Source organism: Dermochelys coriacea, chromosome 2 (genome assembly GCF_009764565.3).
Source record: "Dermochelys coriacea isolate rDerCor1 chromosome 2, rDerCor1.pri.v4, whole genome shotgun sequence".
NCBI classification, from domain to species: Eukaryota; Metazoa; Chordata; order Testudines; family Dermochelyidae; genus Dermochelys; species Dermochelys coriacea.
In genome coordinates this window covers 123,787,414-123,812,713 of record NC_050069.1, presented here as the reverse complement: position 1 = coordinate 123,812,713, position 25,300 = coordinate 123,787,414, and the positions used below count along the sequence as shown (strand labels likewise).

Sequence of the window (25,300 nt, the reverse complement as noted above, 5' to 3'; positions counted from 1 at the left end):
GACAAAGCCCCAAATATCGGGAGGTCTGATCACCCTACCAGTAAGGCTAGGTAACCCCTTTCTAGAAGAAATTCTTGCTAGCATGTAAAGGTGGAATTCACTTCTGTGAAGAAGGCCAATACATGGCTCCTCTGTGGGCATAATAGTGGCACAGCTGAAGTGCTGTGACTATACCATTATAATCCTGTAGCATAGATGCAGATTATAGTACCAGGGTTTTTCCTTCACTGTAGGAACTCCACCTCCCTGAATGATGGTAGCTAGGTCCACAGAAACAGTCTTCCAGTGACCTAGCTGTGTCTACTCTGGGGGTTACGTTGGCATAGCTACCCTCAGGATGTAGCTGTACCACTTAGGCTTAAATGAGACACATTTGTCTCTGCTCCTCTGAGCAGGGGTGAATTTCAACCAGTATGATTGTTTATCTATTGATTAACGAAGGCACAAGCTTAAAGGACAATACAGGGATTTAGCCTTAAGGATCATAACTGGGTACTGAAAAGATTAAAAAGCACTTTGGAAAAATGGATGGAAGGAGAGAATCCAGTGAGTCAATGGGTTTGCAATACTCTAGGATCATTACAAACTTTGTGGAGGAGCTGGGTGTGAGGGAGCTGCTCCTTCGTGTGCATTCATGGGAAAATTTAGGGGAGGCAAAATTAGAGATCTCTTTTTGTAAATGTAGCTTGTTATTTTCTGTCTATTCAAGGTTTTTCTGAGGGGACTCTCACCACGGTATCTAGTGCATATTTTGGTTGTCAGGTCCGAAACACATTCTGACTCAAGCCAGACTTACTTCCCCTTCATCTTGTTCTCCTCATCATTTTACTGCACTTCTGCCCAGGTCACTAGTGCTATTACATATGCTCATCTCTCAACCATTCAGAAAAGAACCAGTGCTTGGCACCCAGTGACAAAAGGGTAAGGAGAGTCTGTGGAATGGGCATGCACTGGGATTGTTTGCATATATTTTGCCTCTCTCGTGGAGAAACTTACACAATCACCTCTCCACACGTCAGATGTCATTCTAAAAAAGAGGCGCCTCCCTAACTCCCCTCCTACCCCTTTTAAGGCCAATTAAACTAAGCCCTTAAGATGTAAAATATCTCAATACTCCTGAGGGCTGATGATAATGGCAGCAAACCTGTAAGAAATAACAGAAACATGATCTTTCTTATTCTTAGTGTTGGTTAATCTTGCTATTATAATTTCTCAATGTCTTTGCTGAGCAACTTTTTACTCTAGTATAAAGAATCAGTTAATTACATCAGACAACTAGATAAATGGTAAAGCCAAAATGCAGTCATGGCCTAGGGTTGCCAAAATGTGAGGTACATCTACCTCCTATATTTCATAAAGTGGTGGCCCATCAAACATTGGATGTTACAGCTTGATATTTGGGGCCCTTGCATGAAAATTCTGACAATCCGACTCTCTAAAATATGACCTTGACCAAACGCCCTTCTCTTTTGACAAATTCTGTTCAATTCTGGTTCTCGATATTGTGCCTATCACCATGGTACCTGAGCTGCAGTGACTCAGGTTTGGGCTCCAGAAAAGAGAGGATTTGTGTAAAAAATATAAAGTGTTTGAATGGAAGTTAAATGCCATTGTTTATGAGCTGCCAACACACTTTTTATCATACTTATGGAAAATTCTTATTTCATTCTTTTTCTAGGAGCAAGTCTTGTAGTGTTATATGCCCAAAAGCAGGATTCTGCTATTGACAACACTGAGAGAGATCTCTGGCTTAAAAAAGTGGATCTTAGCTTGTATGGGTCCCTTTTTGACATGGGTGTTTTCTCGGTCTCTTCTGGAAGATTCCCAAGGTACTTGATTTATCTACTTTGGAAGGATGAAACCTGAATTGACTTGCTTGCTGGGACCCAAGCCCATAATTTCAAAAGGCCTAGGTATGATAAAATTAAAGCTCAGATCACTAGGCCATACTCTTTGAATAATCTTAACTAAGGTCCTGGAAGCACTTAGACCACAATTCTGCAATAATCTCTGTCTAGGCAGACACCTGACTTAACAAGGTGCTTGGGGTGGGTGCAGGAGTCCACCTCAGTACTGTCAATCTCAGGTGTTTAAAAATCAGAAGTTGGATCCCAAAAAAATCATGACATTGGCTTGAAAAATCACAAGATTTTTAAAACACACATTTGAAGTTCTGTTTATTTGCCTTCTGGCTTTGAACCTTTCAGGCTTCTTTCTGCAACAATGAAGGCCAAAAATCCAATTCACATGACTCCAGTATCTAGGAATTTAGGAAAAACATCAAATGTTAAGAGATTTGCAATTAAAATCATGTGAGTTGGCACTGCTTCCACAGAGCTCATTGCAGGATGATGGTTTTATATGCAGCCTAGTGTGTCAACAGAACTATTAAGTAGTAAACGGTATACTCTAGTATTTACAGGATCACACTCATAAGATGTTTGCCAATAGAGGGAAAAGTAAAATGTACTACCAATTTAAATTTATAACAAGTAACTCACAGTGTACTTTATTATTTCTTCACAATATTATCTAGACAGACATAGAAAGTTTAATGGCAACATGTAACAGTTTAAACACAAAGAACAATGTAATCATGTTAAACAATAATAAACTGGCAAACTACTTTACCTTACATACATCATCCAAGATAATGCATAAACAATATCTGTTTATATACAATGATGCTGGTGATATTTAAATGTCAAATATTCAAAAGAAAAAGAAAAAATGCTATTTAAATAATAAAAAATATACAGGATTTTTTGTGTGTGATGGGCATTCTTAATCCTCTATAACTTGGTTGTAAAGACTTCACTCCAGGAGGAATCTGCATTAACTTTTAGCACTGGCGCACATTTTAAAAACCAATTTAGATTAAACTGATTCCTTGTCTGCTATTGCTTAGTTTTGTTTTAAAGATATATAGGAATACAAAATAAAACTGAATTTTTCTGGTTTCAGAGGATATTTACACAAAATCCAAAAAAATTTAATTTATCATACATGGTATTAGGAGTCATTAACAAATAATGTGAATGAATCCATATGCTATCTTGTTTAAAAAAAAATTAGAAATCCAGGCTCTTTGCACATGTAACTTCATCACACTTTTCATCAACATTTAAAAAAAGATTTTTTGATATGAAATTAGTGCAGATGTATCGCCAACCGCATCACCATGCAGAACTCCCACTGAGGTGAATGGGAGGTTTGTGTATGCAAGGACAAGAAGTTTTGGGCCCATAACCTGCACTTTGTATCATCCCATATTGACTTTCACACGCAAAAGTCTGTTTCCAAAGGAATTATTTCAGTCTCTAGCTGTGTGCTTTATTAAAGCATCCCATGATTTTACATATCACAACAGGAAACTCAGAAAATATATTAATTGTAATTATGGGTTGATGCACAAACATGTAGATGGTTATGATTGAAATCTACTACTTGGACCATTGTGGCCAAGCTTCTGCATCATACAAGACTGTGTGTATGAACCCCACTCTAATCACCTTTCAGCCCTCACGATCCCACTTCTCTCTGTAACTTCAATTACCACAACAGACGTGTTATTCCATTGTCAGAGCCAATGTCTGAACTACGAAGAACTATCCTCTGTCTCTCGTCTAATACTTAGTTTTAGGCTCCTTCCCCTTGTTTTAGAACTCTTATTTACTCTGTACATACAACTCTTTGTTTTCAGTTTTTATTTTACTTAATTTTCCCTGGGAATTTATCAATGTTTATAAACACAACCGGAAAATCAGTGCAAAAAACCTATTAGTTTTTCTGGGTAAATATTGGGGTTTATTTTGGTGGATGGAAAGATGGGGTAAGGGGGAAAAGTATTCAGTAGATTAATACTTTTTGTAAAGTACAGGAAATTTTCAGTAAAAATCAGTTAAAACTGAAAACAAAGGGGCTTAGCGGCACATTGTGGAACTATAACAAATCTTAGATGATTTTATGAAGTTTTCCTTTGTTTAAAAAAACAAGACTTTTTCTTTATTATTTTATTGAAAAACAAAGCCCAAAAGAATTAAAGGACAAAAAAAAATTGTGATACAATAAAATCAAATATCTGATCTGGTTTGTAGATGATTGCTGCTAGAATTAACAAGGCTTTACTTAAATACTTTGGGGGGAATTTTTGTAACCTTTTGCTCTGTTTATCTTCACTGCCTAAAATGCTTTTTCTTTTCATCTAGATGAAAGGTGGCCAAATTTCTCAGACACTTTTATCCTCAGTCATAGAGATATTTCAATGATGTATCTCCTCTCAACATCTCTTAACACCTCTTCCCATGTTGTCCCTTGGTTCTCCACAGCCAAGAAACTTTAGAAGTGCAAGTATTTATATTTTTAGTTTCTTTTTATAGATTGCCACCAGGACTGATCATGGTGAGAGAAGAAGTGATTTTTAACCGAAATGTAATTTTGGGGCGTGACTGTAAGGCCTTGCATTTTGTAGGGAAATTTCTGTTGCATACGGTAACAAAGAAAATGGAAGGGACAGGAATCACTGTGAAAGCAAGAGGGTTGGGGGGAGCTTTTTTAAACACGTTCAAGCTTTTATATACATTCAACGTTTCTAGTATGGTGATTAATAATAAATGCATCATCTACTATCCTTACAGCTAATGCAGTCATAATATTGTACAATTCTGCAGTCAGAATTAGAAAGCTCCATTATCTGTTTAATAAAATAACCACTAACAGTTGCCTGGACTTTTTTAACTTATTAACTAATATGCTGGGAATCCCAGTGAATAGATACAACAGAACACAAATTGGCGGCATCTACCTAATCATCTCTGTAATGTGACTACTTCGTATTACTTCTAAAGCAGCTTTGAAAAATCTTGCCACTGGAGGATAGTCCAAAACAAACTCTCTCCAAATTATCTTGGTAGTATAGCAGCACATGAATTTATAATTACTCTTTTTATATTTTTTGATCATGTAAACCGTCAACAATTCAACCTTGGAAAAAGTTCAAGGTCAAATCATTCATTATCTTTAATGGGGGTTAATGGGCACAAACTGAAATGAAGACTAGATTGTGAAATGTGGATTGAAATGTTAATACAGTGCCAATTCTAGTTCATCTTTTTACCTGGCTTTCCATAAATTAAACCTGCTAGATGGAAAAACCAAGCCTGCATTCAATTCCTAATATGTGGTTCCCTATTATTTTAAAATATTTTTCATAAGTGCCTTGCACAAATGTATACAGTTTTGACATTTCAGGTGTTTTTACTCGGCAGAGTTTAAAAACAGATCACATTTGCTTTAGAAACTGAGTGCCATTAAATGTTTCTGTAAAATTAAACCCATTTAAATTTAAAATCCAACGCTTGCTCCATCTTTGCCCATAGAAAGTGTAGGTGCCATGGACTAAATAGCAATAAAAATGCTGAGATGCACAAATCTAAAAAAAGCAGCTTTGAAGAAATCCCATCAATTACAGCCTTAACAATGAACATATCACATTCCTAAATTACTGCAGCTATCTTGCATATAATGCCACAAAGTTAGATTATTGAAATGTCAAGGTTGACTCTGCAGTTTTTCCATTGTATTGCTTTCACTCTGAAAGTACTTGTATGTTATTCCTGTCCTTTTATCCAGAGCTTTCTAACTTGTCCCTGGATGTACACTTAGCCATAAATTTCATATTTTGACAGTTTCATTGTTAAAAAAACAAACAAACAAAAAAAAAACAAAAAAAACCTTGACTTATAGAGATTTTTAAGGTGGAATCCACAGAAGCCAAAAGCTTGTTAAAGCCCACTTTAAAGTTGTTGACATGTCTAAGATATATGGTTCCAGGATTTATGCAGTTGTTATAAAGCTGTATATTAAGTGTCCTGAATTAATCTTATTTAAATTGTATTTATTGTTCGAGAAGCCGACTCAGTCCATCCTCTCCCCCCCCCGCCATTCTCCCCTGAAATGACAATAAACACCTAAGGAATCTGGATGTCAGTGAGTCTCTGTCCAGCTTGAGGATTAGGACAATTTCTTCATCTTCTTTATTTCTAGAAAGTCTTAAAGTAGAAAGTCTTAAGAAATTATTACCATGAAATACTTTGGGTGTGGATGTGAGATGGGGGAAAGAATACAGGTCATCTGACTTCTTTGTTATGAAAAGGAACGTGATTTTGGTGCCCAGTTTGATAAACAAGTATAGTTCGAGCTAATCTGGAACTCAGATGAGGTCTGTTTCTTGCCAACTAAATTAAACCTTTTTCAACTTTCAGGGATTTAGAGGCCAAACTTAATTGGTTTCAAAACCCAGCAAGTAAACAGGATCAGTTGCAGATATGAGCCCACTAAAATGGGACACAAGTCAGGACTCCAGACTCCAGCTGTGCTCTGTAGAGGCAGGCACTTACAGTCTCATGGTTTCTGTGTGTGTAGCTGTAAAAGACATCTTACTGCTGAGGAAATCTTTGAAACAGTAATTTCTTGCATGTCCAAAGGATTTCATTTCATGCGCTCATAGAGAGTATCTGAATTGACATATCATCGTTTTAACGTATCAGATGATACTGTTATGATTATGATGTATTGACACAATTTGGTAGCTTAAAAATACTTGCAATCGTATTTCAAATTGTTTTCCTTCCAGGAGATTCCTATAGATGGCTGTCCTTCGAGAAGTTGCTATTCTGACACCAAGTATGTACCATATTGAATTGTATACTAATGTCAGTACTTGCCAGTGGGAAATAATTCTTACTTCACTTCCTCTGACTTTTTTAGGATCTCATCTCCTTGGATCTGTGAGAAATTGTAAGTAAAATCAACTCAACTACACAGCCTGAAGCAGCCCAAGTAACTGCTCCCCCAAGAGAAAGCAGGTAGGTCTTTGTCAGTATATTTAATCCATCCAGCTGCATTAATTTTTTTTTTTTAAAAAAGCTCAAGGTGTTTGGGGCTCATTATAATTCATAACAATATTATGTGATACTCGGATATAAATTGTTTGTAGAGTTTCTGAAAATAGCAAGTTAAATGTAAATATCTTTAATAAATAACTTTGTTTCCTGCAATGTAAAAAATAAATGATACCTCCCTTTGGCAGTAATAGCTGATTTATATTTAGCCAGGAACTTCTGCTCATAAAACTAATATCATTGTGCTACTAGAAAAAACATATTATTTTATTGTTTCATAAGACTTTTGTAATCCATGGTTAGATGGTTGACTTCACTTATGTCCCAGATAAGCACCAAGGGTGATGCAAGCTCCCACCAGAGCCAGACTTAGGATAGTCTTCAAAGAGATCCAGGAGAAATCAAACAAAGGCCTCATGTTGCTGCCGTACAATTCCACAAAGGCATCCTGGGTGGGGAGGAAGGGAAATAGGAATGTGAGATTCCAGAATAATATGATATGCAGACAGGAACAAAAGACATTTATTCATTAAAGCTACATTAATAATGATAAACACAAATTATTCAGAGAAACTAAGGAAAGCACAAGAGTGAGCTCTTTCATACATGCAGGTAACTCCGGAATCATTTTAGCATACAAACTACAACTACAATTTTAAGTTCTTTAGGTCAGGAATCGTCTTTTTGTACAGCACCTAACACAATGGGCTCCTGATGCTACTATAATGCAAATAATAATAATTAATAATAAAATAAATCTGAGCACCTTCAGCTCCTATTGATGTCACTGGTATCTGTGGGTGCTCAGAACTTCTGAAAATGAGGCCACTTTTGTGTAGTTTCCTAAATATGGATTTAGGAACCTAACTTTAGGCAGCCAGGTTTCTTTTCAATGAAAAGATGGCTTTTATTTTGTGACCATGCTGAGCTTTACATTTTCTTGTTTTATATGTGTAGTCTCTCAAGTGCATAGAAAACTGTTTTACAGACAAGAAAACCAACCTTTTTAATGAAAGGTGTCAAAAACATCTAGACGCTGGGGGAAAAGATGAAAACTTTCTGAAGTTGTGCGTGAACTATTAATACAATAAGATTTGTGCCATTAAAAGGATTAGTAATCATACTAATAATGCTTTGCACTTACACAGTGTCTGCCTTCCAAGGAGCTCAAAGCTCCTTACAAATATTAACAGGTTTCAGAGTAGCAGCCGTGTTAGTCTGTATTCGCAAAAAGAAAAGGAGTACTTGTGGCACCTTAGAGACTAACAAATTTATTAGAGCATAAGCTTTCGTGAGTAATGCATCCGATGAAGTGAGCTGTAGCTCACGAAAGCTTATGCTCTAATAAATTTGTTAGTCTCTAAGGTGCCACAAGTACTCCTTTTCTTTTTACAAATATTAAGTAAGCCTTCTACTATCCCTGAGGGTAGTTAAATGAAGAGAGAGGTTAAAGGACTTTCAAAATGTCTCAAATTAAATTGGTGGTAGAGTTTGGAATGGAGTTGTGGTTCCCAGTTTCCTGTTGTAATTCCTATGCTCTCCTACTCAGATACTGATAGATATATAGATATCAGTATCTGGGTGTGTATATATATATATATTGCTAACTCCTACCATTGTTTTTAAAGGTTATAGTGGCAGGCTTTCAATTTGTTGTAGAAAATAAACATTCCTTTTTTTCAATCGCACTTCCTGTAAAATGTCTTCGGGTATCTATAATGTTACATTTTATACAAGGTGAACAGCCTCCTAAAATACAGGAGTGCATTCATGAATTATAGCACAGAGGAGGGAAAAGCCTGAATTACATGAAATAACAAACCTTTCAACCATGCTGTATGTTTTCCATAAGATATGGACATATTATAGTACTTTACGCTGTCCTTTGTCATCTGATATTACTAGCTATTGTAGGTCAGAATGGAAAGGTTAGTTTTTGCCACAAGAGGGCACGTACGTTTTTTACATTTTGCTATTCAAATCCTGTTCAGTAGAAGTTCGGCTCTGAGGGAGATGTACTTAAATGGAGAAATTGTGTCTACTTCCACAATTTCTCTTTATAATAAGTGATACTGGCCAAATCTGGCACCCCTTACTGAGGCAAAACTCCAGTTGATTTCAGTGGGTGTATTGCCTGAGTTAGGGGCTGTGTGGGCTGGCTCATAGAATGACTGTGTGCAGAAAATGCATCTCTTCATATCATTTTTTGACATTTTGTTCCTTTAGGCCAATATTTTCAAATTTGTGTTTCTGAAGGTAGGTACTTAAATCCATATATAGGCACCTAAATAAAAGTTTGATATTCAATTATGCTTCCATGGAAGCTCTGAGAAAATCAGGTCACTTTTATTTGCGTACCTAACTTCAGAAACATAAGGTAAATAATCAGAGGGGTAGCCGTGTTAGTCCACGAAAGCTTATGCTCCAATACGTCTGTTAGTCTATAAGGTGCCACAGGACACTTTGCCAAGGTTAATAATGACATTCTTAATGTTTTGTTGGGTTGTAAAACACATTTGCTGTGCTGTTTTTCAAAAAAACACCTTTTACTCCTCCTCCTCCTTACGGCTATGAGACAAAAAAAGTATTGAGAAAATGCAAATCACGTGAAAAATTTTTAATGTTTAACTTCAGTGACGCTCTTTCTACAGTCTTGATCCTACTTCCATTACACCAATGGGAGTAGAAACATGTCCTGTATCAACCCCGCCCCCCACCCCCGGTTTAGTGGATGCTCAGCCCAATTTATTCAAAAACGATTGTTAGGAACCCAAATAGTGAGAGCTCTTGGTGCCTGGCATGAAAGTAGATGAGAGGGATGCATTAACACAATGCAAAAGCCTTGACTTAGGGATCAAGAAAAGGAATGTCAGCCCAAAACTTTAAGCATGGAATAGTTTTTGTTATTGAGACTATTATAATAACAAGATGAACCCAACCTTATGGTTTCTGTACTATATATTACAAGTAGCTACTTTATGGGTGCCTTTTTATTGCACTTTTGCCTTCTCAAACATCCTGATTAGGCTTATTTCCGAAGCCTGTTTGAGCAGCCTGTCACTATTTGTTTAAGTTTCAAACCTGTTTTAAATAAACACATGCCCATTTTATGTATTAAAACAAAAGAAGAGGGGGGCCTACCCCCCCCAGTGAAAACTGCTTTTAATGCCAAGAGAACTCTAAACTGTATACAGAATGTTCCATAAGTTAGGTCTCTTTCTACGTACATTAGTACTTGTAATTGGATTTTTGTAATCTAAATCAATCTGATTAAAATGAGTGTCTGTATTAAAAAAAACCAAAAAACCCACACCCAACTTGATACAAACTGCCTGAAGCGTTTGAAGTCCTCTGAGAAATACTCTCCCTAGGTAAAAATGCTTTGCACCCACACAGAGGCTCAGAGCCTGAATCCTGTGTTCAGTTTGATGGGTCTCTGCAGAGCTGCCATGCTTCCTGAAAAGGCTTGTAGATTTTGAGAGAATGGTAACTCTTGTAGGTTTTCATTTTCTATAGAACTTCACAGAAAGTTATGCCCCTGCTATAGAATTCTCTAGGACAGTTCAAAAACCCTACAGAAAGGATTTCCTTCTCTATGAAACTATAGGTTTTTGAAAGTAATTTCTGTAGAACCCTAATCCACTTCAACACCCCCCCCCTTTTCCTTTAATCTGTTTAAATTATGTTGGACTTTAAGGGAAGGGGGTGGTGAGGGAGGAATGGAATCCTCATGTACCTGCTGCATTCTCTTCTGCAGTAGGATAAGGACTGGCCGGTGGATCTATGGAGCTGTGTGTCGTTACCAAACTGCCGTGATGTTCTACATGGCCAGCCTGTGAGGGCTCCCCATGACAGTTCTGCTCCACAACACCCACCCACAGGAGTTGGAGAGAGGATCTGTCCCCCCACTAACCAGCCATCTCCAGTTAGCCACCCAATCATTATTTAAGGATAATATCGCTGCATATTCATAAAGGCTCAGTATCATTGCTACATAATCTGCCTCTCTCTCTCTCCTACAGTTCAGGCTGGGGCCAGCTTTTTTAGGCTGTGTAGAACTCAATATTTCCCATATGCTGAGCCCAGTGATGCATTAACAATGTGAGTTTTCTTCATTGAAAATATAAAGGGAAAAACCAGCTTAAGTGCCACACGCTGCATTTATTAGTAAGGGGGTGGTGGGCAAAGCAAACATGAGGAAGTAAAGACTTCCTTTTTCTACCTGAATCAAACAGCTGGTGAGGAAGTGACTTTATTTCCCTTGTTATCATTGGTTGACAGGATATCCTCTTGAGCCACATTGTATTGAATGAAGTGCCTATGCGACTTCCATTTCACTGAACGGGAATTGCCTTGTAGCTATTTTATGCTGCCCTCTCTGTGACTCCAAAATAAACAAACAACCAACACTAATTCTAGGCTTTTGAAGAAACTTTCATGACACAGCTTTACAGAGAATGACATAACTGCTGATGCAGAGAGTGAGTGGATGAATGACTCTTCACTTCTCCCTTGCCTTGATATGAAAAATTTAAATTTTCATAAATCTCTAGTTTAGGAGAAGGATTGAGAATTGACTAAATCAGCCACTGTCTTATAAAATAAAACCTCATTAAAACGTCATCCTGCAAGTAACCAGAATTCTCCTGGAACATGAAAAAATAGACAAATGTCTTGCTGTTTTTCCTGAAGAGTTCATTGGTATTTTATGTAAAACAGACTGAGGATGTATGCAAATAAGAGCAGCTCAGATCTACAGTACGTTGTGCCTGATTTCGGTGTTTCATGATCCTGACTTTTACAGAAGCCAATAGCTTTACGCTTGGAAGGCTGAAATGTTAGCAGTCCAGCAGGGTGTGCTTTTCAAATCTCACTGCAAAGGAGCAGAATTGTATTGTAATAAAATCTGTGTTGAGCACCAGCAGGAAAGCATCCGGGGATGGGCTTAGTTCATTATGTTCATCATTGCGATGATAGGTTTTTATGCCCTACTTTGCACATCTGGGCAACCCACTGCGCAATACATCAAAGCACTGCATTATTTTCCAATCATCTATTTTCCAGTAGTGGAACTGGACTGGATTTGACTATTACCTTTCCCAAAAGGTTAACCTGAGGCCTACCACTGGTGTACTGTTTCCTTCAATGAACTGAAAGACTAACGCTTTTCAACCCAGTTAGACAAAATATCTCTCACAATGGTGGCCTTACTAAACTGATCCTTATCGGTACTACCTGTGAGTGCAAATATCTGTCTTAACAACCCCACAATCTCAGGGGCAAATCGTGCGGTTCTTATTCTGGCAACACTTCCATTTAAGTCAATGTGAATAAAGTCAATAGAAATATTGCCAGAATAAAGACAGCAAAATATGGCTCTCGGACTACAAGATCTATGAAACAGTTTTGATTTGTGCATGCAGGCCCCTGTAAAGTGCTGAATATACTTAAAGAGCTATATTAATAATTATAGTAAGTATTATAATAAGTATAGCATGAGTGGTGGTGTTTTCTCTTCTGGAGGCTGAGCCTATGAGAAAAGGGATATTTCACCCACTATTCTGAGAGACCGGTAAATAAACCTTGGTTAGGGAGAGTGATTAATTCAGTCTGGTTAACCACATGATTGGTAAGGTAGTGATAAGTCAACTTCCACAGAAATCTACACAATGTTCAGTATCGGCTGCATGCTTGTTAAACCAAGTCAGTATGTGAAATGTTTAAGCAATGAATCTTAGTGTTTTCAGCTCACTAAGTTACGCATGGTTCTGCAATTCCCCGCAAAAACCCCAGACCCAGTGGAGGCTGCCTTGTTTTGCTTTCATTCCTGGAAAATTAGATACTTCTGGCATTGGGATACCAGCTGGAATACATTGCAACAGCATTACCCAATCAGTGGTATCTGATGATGTGACACCTCTTCTTAGGGAGCAATATTTATTGGAAAATGAACAGAGAGTGCATGTATGGGGGGTCTGAGGGAGGGAGATCTGTATGTCCAAGCATCTCAATTCCACAAAGAATAATTCAATTTTAGGCCCATCTTCCTGTTATAGCCAAACTAAGTTATAAAATTAGTTCTGAGGAATTTAAATTGCACGTAGCATGATAGTCTAGGCAAATACATGTGTCAACATTTTTCTATTGTCCCAGCTGTGAGGAGGGAATAAACTTCATGTAACTGCTAACTGAAATTTCACATAACATAAATTAAGTAAAATCTTATATTGGTACCAGTACATTTTTTACCATTACAAGTTGGGTAAAATCTTGTTACGGGGTGAATCAAACTGATGTGTGACTGTGCCTTTCACTTATGATAGTTGTAAGAAACACTTAAAGGGGCCCAACTCAAAACAAGACCAAATAGAATCTGCCCAGAAACTAGCACCATGTGGGTGGTGGGGGGTTCCAGAGTGTAATGTGGTCAGCTGTGGGTGAGAGCGGGCAGAATATACAGAAACTCAGAACAGATAAAGAACTGAGAGAGAGGCAAAAATAAATAAAGCCAAGCAGTAGCCTGTGAGCACAGTGTGACCCTAGGAAAAGCTAGATAGAGATCTTTTGGGTTTATGGGCTTAAAGAGGCTTGGGGCTGTAAAATAAGAAACTGTTCCTTGTTGTTGTTGGGTCCTCCTGTGTTTGGCAAAGCAGGACTTTGATGCAATCTTGTTTTTTTTCAAGGAATATACAAAGAGAATACCAGAATCCATCGATTTCTACTTCCAACCGGAACATCTCTAGGACCCAGAAATGTCAGCTTGAAAAGGGCCATACCCTTCAAAGTGGATGCGTTATAGGTTATTACATTCTCACCTCTGTAAAAATCACTTTACAAATAGAAATAAAAGTGATAAAATGAGTTTGAAAAAGTCAGCCTGGGCCCCGTTTCAAACTTGAGTACCTAAAGGTTCAAGCCCTTCAAATGTTTTACTACTGTGAGTAATCCCATCAGAGTTTACCGGGTTGAGGCCTAAACAAGGCAGTGGTGCTGCTGCTCCTCCTAGCTTGAAGTAGTAAAAACAAACATCAAATACACGGTTTCCAACATCAGTACACTCCCCCCACACACACTATACAAAAATTGTTCCAGCACCCCTGAAGTTAGGGTGCTTAATTCTGCACTTAAGCACTGAACTGCAGTTCTCATGGTAGATGCCTGACTGTCAATTTGGCACTAGACCACGTAACTCAGGAGCCCACGTTTGCAAACTGGATTCCCCTGGAGCGCTATAGTAATACTAGCACATGTCCCATTACAATCCCTGTGTGTTCCAGCTGCCAGTACCTATTAAAAACTGCTGCAAAAGAGTTAATTCATGTAAGTGTGAGAAATGGGAACTGAAAGTAGCTGCTTGTTACATGTTCAAAGTAGCTTGGCCTTAACTATTGTCATCTACACACTGCATCCAAGGTGGAGGGCCTGGTGTTTTATTATAGCTGTTCAGTTACACTGGATCATGGGTTTGATCCTTGCTTGTTTTAATCAGCAGGTGCTTATTGAGGTTAAAAAAATATACACACACGGAAGATTAGTTTCTCAAAAAGAACTTGCTCAGAGTGATCTCAGCACTAGCCAAGGCAGCATGAAGAGGGCGAATGGAACTAGTCTGAGCAGGCTGCATCATCAGCTGAACACCACGAGGGTCCAGTCATGCATTCTCTCTAGCTTTTGCTTTTTAACATCTTAGGAAAATATGTGATCCTTCTTGTTTGGATCCAAACTTAATGTCTAGTTTAAACACCTTTGGCTTGACTGACCTGCCCTCACCCTTGAGCAATAGCTACCCAGGACTGCATTTGAACTCATGGTGTTCTAGTCCAGTGCCTGTTGTATACTCTGTGTTGCTCCAGCACATGATGTTAAGAGTTCATGCAGTGCCACTGGCACCTTCTTCAGAAATGCCACAAATTCGTCACATGGCCTAAAGCAGACTTTCTTTAAAAAAAAAAAAATCTTGTGATTGTCAAGTGTCTTACAGAAAGAACTCACATTTGTAATAAAAAGTCTGCAACCAGAGTAAGAATGCTTGAGCCAAATAAACTGCCCAGGAGACTTTATTGGACAAGTACACTGCCTCCACCACCACCTTGGAAAAATGATATGAACTTGTGCATGTGTGTTCTTTGGCAACTACATGTTTACTGATAACCCAAGCTGTTTTAGTTTACTTGGAAAGACTTGATATAAGGAAAAGGAGTAGCAGCAGGCCTTTGTTTTTTGGCAATTCCTTTCCCTTACCCCCCCACAAGTCAATCTCTTCCTATAGCACACGTTAAGGCAGGGGATACAGGAAACAGAAGCAGTGCTGACATTACATTGGGGAAGCATGGTACAGCACTGTAAGCTCTCATCATGACTACCCAGCACGCAATAATGGGAAGAATGAAGGCATCAGTTTGCAAAGTCTCTTCTTCATTACTGCAGATTCTATGCTATTCAATGTAGTGGCCTCCAGGAGTCTTACTTCATGATTTTATCTTCCCCTCTTCCCAAGCAATAAGGGGAAATGAGATGGGGAGGTTTCCTCATCGTCAGCTGGTTGGAAGGTAGATTTTCTTTGTCCTAGGGCTCCCAGCTCCTGTTCTTGTCATAATATAAATGACTCACACAACTGGAGGAGCCAGGAGATAAACAAAGGGAGACTCAGCTGGCTCATGCACCTGCACAGCAGGGTGAAGAAAAATCATGAGAGTCCTGTGAAATTAGGCACATGGGAGGGTTGTAGTTAAAACAGATTTAATGGGACAAATTAAACCTTCTTCCTGCCACAATGAACCAAATTCTGTTCGTATTCATAATATCCTAAAGCATCCTCCAGATTCCATACATTGTCACACACCCACTCCGCCCTACTGACTTCACTGGGGTTGCATGAGAGCTAATAAGTTAGACTTTGGCAGATACAACTACATTCCTTTTGTTCACTCAGTTAAACCCTTGTTAAATCTTAGCAGGTAGGAGCTAGCATGGACAATATGAAAATCCAGGGCAAGGTCAGTGTGTAAGAATATGATTAATATACAGATTGAGAGACTGCATTTTGTTGTTCAAATCAGCTCCTTCAAAGTTCATTTGCATAGATAGTTGTAATCCATTAACTACGACAGTTAGGCTTGTTCAAGTACCACAGCACAGAAACAAAAAACCCCGAAGACTTAAAAACAAGAGGCACCAAAGTGAAAAATAGCTGAAACTCCCTCAAAAAAGACAATTCCTGCTGGGATGTTTGAGAGAGCAACACTTTTCTTATCATACATGTTTTTCTGTACAAAAATAGTCTGTTAGTGATGGAAGCAAAGGCAGAAGGTCCATGTTTTAAAAGGTGTTCCTATACTGCAATTAAAAACCCAGCTGACTCAGGCTCAAGGGGCTTGGGCTAAGGGGCTGTTTAACTGCAGTGTCGCCATTCCGGCTGGAGCCCAGGCTCTAGGACAGTGTGAGGTGGGAGAGTCCCAGGAGCCCAAACATCTACACTGCAATTAAACAGCCTGTCAGTGTGAGCCTGAGTGACCTGGCATGAGCCAGCTGCAGGTTTTTAACTGCAGTGTTGATGTACTGTAGTCACAAAAGTGAACTAATGTTAAAGGTGAATAAGAAAAAAAAAATCTTTATTTTCAAAATCAAACCATCATTCATTTTAACTAATGGTAAGCACTGATCTCTTTGTTAGTCTGTGCATTACTTTATACTATACTCTTCCTAGCAGGCTAAATAATTCTCACTGCAAATGAAATGCACCTTGAGAACCAATAAGTTTCCTAACACACTGACTATGCCATAAACTTAGGATAGGATTTTATGGGTAGCTGAGCACCTGCAGCTCCAGCTAAAGTTGTCAATGCTCAATCTCTCTTGCAAATCAGACCCCAGTACAAGTCCTGTAAGTTCCAACATTTTTCATGCAATTCTACCAGTTTACCAGACAGAAACATTGCGAGGGTGTACACAGCTGATCACATCGTGATGTGCTGCCTATTGCAATTTATCAATGGCTCATGCAGGGTGCACAGAAGCTTTCTAGACTGAGCCATTAGGTAGAGTGAAAGCTTAGAGTGCAAGCCCTTTGGGGCAGGGACCATGTCTTTGTTCTGTAATCATATAGCACCTAGCACTATGGGGGTCTTGACCAGGGCTCCTAGGCACAATCACAATACAAATAATAAATAATAATAATAATAATAGGTTTCAGAGTAGCAGCCGTGTTAGTCTGTATTCGCAAAAAGAAAAGGAGTACTTGTGGCACCTTAGAGACTAACAAATTTATTAGAGCATAAGCTTTCGTGAGCTACAGCTCACTTCATCGGATGATCCGATGAAGTGAGCTGTAGCTCACGAAAGCTTATGCTCTAATAAATTTGTTAGTCTCTAAGGTGCCACAAGTACTCCTTTTCTTTTTGCGAATAATAATAATGAGTCCCAGTAACAAAGTACCACTGAAGCCTGACGTACCGCTGTTGGCAAACTGTACACACAAGTCTTTGGGAACAGCTGAAGTAAAGCATAGCCACAGCACACGGAATTCCTATAGTTAGTCACAATAGAAACTAAAAGGAACATTATTTGGTTAACCATTTCTTTTTGTAATCTTGGACGCTATTAAGGCCTGAGTTTCAAAAGAGATGAGCAAGCATACTTCCATTTGTCTTCCATTGGAGTTGTGGCTGTCCAGCACCTCTCACAAACCAGGCCCTTAGCGTATAATTTCTGAGAACAACAAATCAGATTCAAGTGCTTAAGCCTGTCACAATGATCTTGCGTTCACAGCACTAGGAAGGGGAGAGCCGTGATCCCGACAGGAAAACACTTTTTATTTATTTATCTGGCTTTACTACAACGAATAGGAAATTCACATAAAATTTCAGATAATCAAAAGAAAAGCAGGAGGCAAAAACAGGAACACCATCCGAGACATCAATAAAAATTAAATACAATTAAATATACATCCAAATTGTGCTGGAAGGCGTTACTCTATTTCTGAAGTAACTATTCAAAAATTGATAATTGTCAACCAAAATTGGCATGATGTAAATGTATTGTAGAGCAAGTACAGTATACTGTATGTAGCACAAGTAAATCTTCTGTCTACATAGGAAGCTAGGTCAGTGCTAATGGGTCCATCCAGAGTGAGGTTAAAAGGGGATGTGCTTTAGCTACAAGTGCTGCACAGAAGTTGATGAAATCATGGACTGATAAAAACACTTTGTGGTACCAAAGTGAAAGTGTATCAAACCAGTGTACTACCAGCATTACGCCATGGTCTGGAAGCAGCTGCATTAAATGAAATAGACATCAACAGTCTGGACGCAGTTGAGATGAGAGTTCCTTGGAAAAGGGGCAAGTGGAATGATTTTAATACAAAATGAAGAAGTTAGAAGGAGAGCAGGATGTGAAATCAGGGTACACCATTGTCTGCAATCAAAAAATTACAATGATGGGGAACTGCAGAAGACAAACAGTGATAAAATAATGCAACCACATTGTGGTGTGTGTGCACACTGGGGCTATGTCTGCACTATGGACCTTACAGCTTCACCACTGTAAGGTCTCCTTTGTAGCCGCTCTGTGTTCGTGAGCAGGGCTGGCCTTACCATGAAGCAAACTGAGGCAGCCGCAGGTTATGGGGGGGTGCCACTAGGACCCAGAGTGTAGAAAATTGTGTCTGCTGCTGGTGCATATGTATTCTCTCTGCTCGAGATGCACAGAGATGGTGGAGTGTTGCGCTGGAGGAAGGAGGGCACAAGAGACATACCAGGCAGGCAGGAGAAAAGATGAGAAGGAATAACAGAAAGCAGCAGGAGCTGCAGGGAGAGAGAGGAGGAGGAGCCTTTTATGTACCTCTCTAGCACCTCCCGGAGCCTGGACTGATTAACACCAGATTCTCAGGGAGCTTCCTGTTTCCTGCTGCTTCCCTGAACCCACTTGAGGAGAATAGGCAGTCAACTGAAGTAGTAGGAACCATTAGGCCCTTAAGATGCTGATATTTTCCCTCACTCAGGCCCTGCTACCAGCCTGCTTATTTGTCCCCTTTAACTGAAGGTTGAGAGCCACTATAGCTGGCATAGAACAGCAGTCATGAATGAAAAAGAAAACGCTGCTCTGGGGCAGCATTCAGAAAAAGAAAGAAAGCAAAGGAAGCTTTTCTATCTAAGCAGGCAGGAGCTCTCCTGAGAGACGTAGATACAAATGTTCACGGGGAGCCTTCCGGCCCCAGTGAGGATGTGACTGGTGAGGAGATGCCTGATCTTCCAGTTAGTCAGAGTACAGGTGACCTGGCAGCTACTGCAGCATCCATATCTCCACCTCAAATGGATGTAACCATGCACATTTCTGAAGAAAAGCGTAGATCAGAGAAGAGTGTGGCAGAGGCGCAAGAAACAGCTGCTGCTGAGTTTAGTTCCTTAAGTCTAGATGATCCAGGACTGTGGACCCACTTGAGCAGTAGCCTGAGGGACTTCCGTGTATTGCATGGGCCGCAGCAAGTGAAAAACTTCATGTTCCCCAAAGACAATGAAAATAGAAGTTTCTATCTAACACATTACTCAATTACCCAATGGTGACAAAGTGGAGAGGCCATAGCTTATGTACTCAAAAACCCAGAATGCTGCATACTGTTTTTGTTGCAAACTCTTCCTATCTAATGTTCCAGCCACATTGGGTTCTACAGGAACAAAGGACTGGAAAAATCTGACTAGAAATCTGGCATGCCATGAGAAGGCAGCAAATCACCAGAGAGCATACCACAGGTGGAAAGAGCTTGAGATGAAACTACTGTTAAAGGTCACCATAGATGATCAGCATGAAGAGAAGATTGCATCAGAGTCTCTTACTGGCAAAATGTTCTGAAAAGGCTCATTGCCATTGTGAGAGTGCTTGCTACCCAAAACCTAGCACTGTGTGGCACTTCAGATCAGCTGTATGTGCAAAACAATGGAAACTTCCTTAAAATTATGGAGTTGATGGCTGAGTTTGATGCTGTACTACAGGAGCATCTAAGAAGAGTACCACCCAAGAAATGTACACACACCACTACCTTGGAAAAACAATTCAAAATGAGATCATACAGTTACTGGCAACAAAAGTCAAACAGAAGATTGTGGCAGATCTGAAGTCAGCAAGATAGTACTCTGTTATTCTGGACTGCACACCTGACATCAGCTATACAGAACAAATGACTTTAATGGAGTGTTTTGTAACAACAACAGAACCTAGTGAAAATGTCCCTGCAATGGTGACTGTCAGAGAGCATTTTCTAGAATTTATTGACATTGATGATACTACAGGAACTGATATGACAAATGTGCTTCTTAAAAAGCTGGAAGATATGGGAATTTGCGATAGCTGACATGAGAGGTCGGGGCTATGATAATGGTGCCAACATGAGAGGAAAAAACAGGGGAGTGAAGACACAGATCCGAGAGTTAAACACTTGAGCTTTTTTTGTCCCATGCAGTTCTCATTCATTGAACTTGGTGGTCAGTGATGCAGCATCAGCTTCTAGTGATGCTGCTGAATTTTTAAATGTAATTCAAAGCATCTATGTATTTTTCTCTGCATCAACTCATCAATGGCAAATTTTGAAGCAACATCTGGGAACATCCTCTCTGACACTGAAACCACTGAGTGCCACACGATGGGAAAGTCGAGTGGAGGCCATAAAGCCTATGAAACACCAAACTGGGAAGATGGATGATGCCGTAGTTGTCATTATGAAGGATAATGCTATGACAGGAACTGTTCGTGGGAGAACAGTGGCAGAGGGAAATGGAATCACCAGAAACATACATAATTTCAAATTTCTGTGTGGTTTAGTGTTGTGGCATGACATACTGTTTGAAATAGATGTTGTAAGCAAGAGACTCCAAGATGTTGACCGTGATATATCTGGAGCAATGGAACAACTGGACAAAGCAAAGTCATACCTACAATCTTACCGGTCAGATGAGGGATTTCAAAACGGTCTGAAGAGTGCACAGAAGTTGGCAGAGGAACTTCACACTGAAGCTATTTTCCCACCCATTCAAGAATACAAGAGTCACCAAAGAAGAAGACATTTTGATTACGAGGCACGGGATAATCCCACAAGAGATCCCAAACAACAATTCAAAGTTGAATTCTTTAACCAGGTGCTAGATTGTGCAATACAGTCAGTTGAAGAACGTTTCATGCAGCTCAAGGAACACAGCAGTATATTTGGGATGTTGTATGATATTCCAAAACTCCCCACTATACCTGAAAAGAAGATCTACACCAGCAATGCAGGGCACTAGAAACAGTGTTGATAGATGATGACATGCGCGATATTGACACGAGTGATTTAGGTGATGAACTGAAAGCCCTTTCAAGATACATTTCAGCAGGATCAACTCCAAAGGCTGTTCTGGAATATATGGACACAAATAAGATGACCACCTTCTTTCCAAATGCTTTTGTTGCTCTGCATATACTTCTAATACTTCCTGTAACGGTTGCCAGTGGAGAACGCAGCTTCTCCAAGTTGAAGTTAATAAAAACACATCTACGATCCACAATGTCACAGGAGAGGCTGGTCGGCCTTGCAACCATCTCAATAGAGCATGAGCTGGCCCAGAGTGTGGACCTTCAGCAGGAAGCAGTTCAAATCTTTGCAACCAATAAGGCATGGAAAGCACCACTTTGATTATTCAAACAGATAAAAATGCCAGTGTTTGTTTATGCAGACAAGAAAAGTTACATTTGCTGTTTAGGCGTTTGAAAGTTAAGTGTTACTTAAAATTTTTGAACAAGGCATTTGAAGTTGTTAATTCTCCTTTATTGGGGTAGTAGCAGAGCAGTACCATGAGAGGAGTAGAACAGGAAGAAGGCAGAATTGAGACCTTTCAAAGTTTTGGCCCAAGCGAGGGGTCTTGGGGGCATCATTTAAGCTCCCTGCCTTAGGTGCCAAAATGTTGTGGGCCGGCCCTGCTGGTGAGAGAGAGCTTTCCTGTATGCATAATTAAACCACCCCCCACTAGCAGCCATAGCTATGTCAGCAGGAGAGTGTCTCCTGCCGACACAGTGCTGTCCACACCGGTGCTTTTGTCGGTGAAATTTATGTCAGTCGGGGTGTGTTTTTTTCACATCCCTCAGCAACAAAAAAGTGCTGGTGTAGACAAAGGTTAGGGCTTATACTAGTATAAATAATCCATAAAAAAAATCACACCCCTAAATGACGTAGTTATACCAATATAACTTTTCTAGTGCAGACCTGGACCTAGTAAGCCAAGAGGAAAGCGTGGGGGAGCAAGAGTGGAGGAATCATTTGCAGGCTACCGATTTATTGTAATTTGTTCTTTAAAAGATCTTTCATGAAAACAGATAAAACAAAAACAAGAAACCACCACACCAAAGACCCTTTTTCTCTCCCCTACTACTTAATCCCATAACATTAAAGTTAGATTTGTTGATTTGTTTCTGGAAAGCAAACTGAACCAAGTCCGTGACTGCAACACTATGTTAATTTGGTTATTTGAGAAACACTTTATTTTAAATGTTCCCCACAGAGTCTTTAGTATTTTTTTATATTTGATTTCCCGAATCTGTTTGACCTGAAAGGAGAGCATTTTTTACAAGCCCCAGGATTGTAGGATCAGAGTAGTTAAGAGATGGAACAGACCTACTGTTACTGGATCATTAACTTCATTCCCCTAAGAGTCCCCCGGATATTGGGGAGATAATAAAAAGAGCATCTGACTGGGAAAAAAGAATACTCTGCTACGCTGTTTCCATCTTGCCTGGCTCTTTTCTCAATACATTTTGGGACCATAATTTTGTAATAAAAATGTGGGAGACTTTCTTGTTCCCCCTGTGTCTGCCCTGCCTCTTTCCTATATTTTCTCATTGCATTTTAGGCTTTATTCTCTCACTCAGATTCTCATTGATTGCACCCTACTCCTTCTATTTAGTCTAATTTTCTTTTTTGTATACTTTGTCTATATTTTGTTCTTAATTTTGTTCTTGTACATTTCTTTCAAATCTTTAACCTCCCTTTCACCTTCTCCCTCCCAGTGCTGCCCTGGGAAATTTCTGCAAGGCACTAGTTATGCCTTTCCTCTACTCATAAATTGGCTACTCCCAAACACACATTGCAGTGACTGTAGAAAAGGACAAAGACATGTTTAGCATCACATTAGCTAATCATTGTAAAACCATAGTCCCAGTAGGTTTCAATCATGACCAGCTGACTCAATGCTGGACATAATTTATCGGTACCAAATGCAAAGCTGTGAGTAGCATTGTGTTAATGAGACTCTTCAAGGTCATGTTTTAACATATTTTATTGTGAAGTCAAGCCCCACATGTGGCTCTGTGAAGAAAGTATAAACTGGTTTATAAAATGTATAATGCACGCTCAAAATAGAAACTCAAGGTTATTGGAGAAGCTAGAAGCATGGGGGGGGAACTTGTGTTGTATGTGCTTTCCTGATGTAGTTTACATCCCCCATTGAAACTGTGATTGGGTTAAAACATTGGTTTCAATACAGTTGTATGAAATGCTGTGAAGCCAACAAAACCATGACAGCAGAAATGGAAGGTATGATCACCCTCTATCCATGTGGCTCAAATTTTAGCTAAGAGCATTTGTCTTGTTGCCTGAAGAGAGGTTTTTCCTTCCATTCTGCAGTCTCCTCAATGGTCAAAGAGATACTAACAGCTGGGCTGCATGAGAAGTTCTCTGAAGGCTCTAAGACTGACATGTCTGCAGGAGGAGATGCTCTTGAGGATATATTTGGCATCTTTCTACTCACCTGTGTATCTGGCTATCAGAAAATAAACTGTTCAGCATTTTAAGAAAACTGCAGTTATCTTTCCACTCACCCTTTAGATAAGAAAAAAATCCCTCTCAAAAAAGTTTTGTTAAGCCTTTCCCACCAAATGGAAGCAGAAAGAATTCACTGTTTCAAAAAAAAAAAAAAATACGGGACTGATCCTCTCTATTTAATTTCTTAGATGTGTCTCTTATCAATCTCTTTGGATATAAGTAAAATAATGTCACCTCACGTAGATAAAGAATCTAATATTTTGAACACAGGAACTGCCATATTGGATCAGACCGATGGTCCATCTAGGCATTATTACTCAGTGGCTCAGCTACTATCACATCTTCAATTAACTTCTCTTTGTTAGTTCAGACAAAGTCAAGAATAGCTGCCCTCTCTTCCGGTGCTCTAGAAGTAGCTGTTCCAAGACACAATCATATAAAGGGTCAAGAAATTGTTTGTTTAAACTTTATCCTGTTGTGCCATTTAAACAGTTTATATGTGGGTCCTACATTATCATTTTGTTCAAGTTTGCTGCCTCTTTGATTTCTCTCAATGTTGTGCACTCAATTTCTTTTCTTGATCACAAGGTTGGTAGTATAGCCTTACTAATATATTTAGATTCTTATAGCTTGGGATTTTTATCTTTGTATTTGGTGATTCAATGATGTGGCCCTTTCCACTCAGAATTTTTTCTCTCACTAGAGTGTATCTAATCCTTTAGTTACAATGGTGGTACTCTACCTTTTTGGACTAGCCTGTTTTTCTTGTATAGGTTTCAGACTAGCAGCCGTGTTAGTCTGTATTCGCAAAAAGAAAAGGAGTACTTGTGGCACCTTAGAGACTAACAAATTTATTTGAGCATAAGCTTTCGTGAGCTACAGCTCACTTCATCGGATGACGTGAACTGTAGCTCACGAAAGCTTATGCTCAAATAAATTTGTTAGTCTCTAAGGTGCCACAAGTACTCCTTTTCTTTTTTCTTGTATAGGTGTAATTAGGCATTGCAGTATCCCATTGGCTTTTGTCATTCTACCACACTTCCATAATGTTTATTATATGAAGGTCCTCATCCATTGCAAGGAATTCAAATTTATAATGTTTTTTATTTTTAAACTTCTCACATATATGTATAGATATTTATTGTTGTGTAGGTACCTTTTTTTATTTAACTCTAATCTGACATGCTGCTGGTTTTATAGCATTTACCTGTGTTTTTATCCTGTCCCTATTCCAGTTCAGTTGTAATTTGCATCCTATCCTTGGTTGGATACACAGATGTTGTATTACCAACGTCTTTAACAGACGTTTCTATCTGACTATGTGCTTCTTGTTCCTACTGGTTCCTGTCCCACTCTTAAACAGTCCTCTAAAACCTTGTTTGTTTTACATGGCAGCTGTTGGTTTCATTTTGATCCCCTCTGTATAGGGTCCCCCTTCCTCAAAATGTTTCCTGATGCCTAATAAACCGACACCCATCTTCTTTGCACTGTTTTCTCTACCAAGCATTGAGACCCTGAAGGTCCCTCTGTTCACTGGACCTGCATAAGAAACTGGAAGTATTTCAGAGAAAGCTACCTCTGAGACCTTGGACCTGTAAGCCTTCTACCTAGTAGTCTA

At 39.2% G+C, this 25,300-nt stretch overlaps 1 protein-coding gene and 1 long non-coding RNA gene across 6 annotated transcripts in view; one reads left to right on the top strand and one right to left on the bottom strand.

The window, feature by feature from the left end:
• The first annotated feature begins 587 nt into the window (after positions 1 to 587).
• On the top strand, positions 588 to 5,696 carry LOC122458792. The gene is made up of 2 exons (XR_006279059.1): positions 588 to 921; positions 1,679 to 5,696. It is a non-coding gene; the product is annotated as an uncharacterized LOC122458792 (long non-coding RNA).
• The window catches only part of BCL2 (BCL2 apoptosis regulator), a 128,631-nt gene continuing 105,807 nt past the window's right edge, over positions 2,477 to 25,300 (bottom strand). For all 5 annotated transcript variants that reach the window (XM_038391588.2, XM_038391590.2, XM_038391593.2 and 2 more), the window contains one exon: positions 2,477 to 7,350. In XM_038391588.2, the coding sequence (XP_038247516.1) occupies positions 7,216 to 7,350 (135 nt within the window). In that variant the 3' untranslated portion in view covers positions 2,477 to 7,215. The remainder of the gene's footprint in view (positions 7,351 to 25,300) is intronic.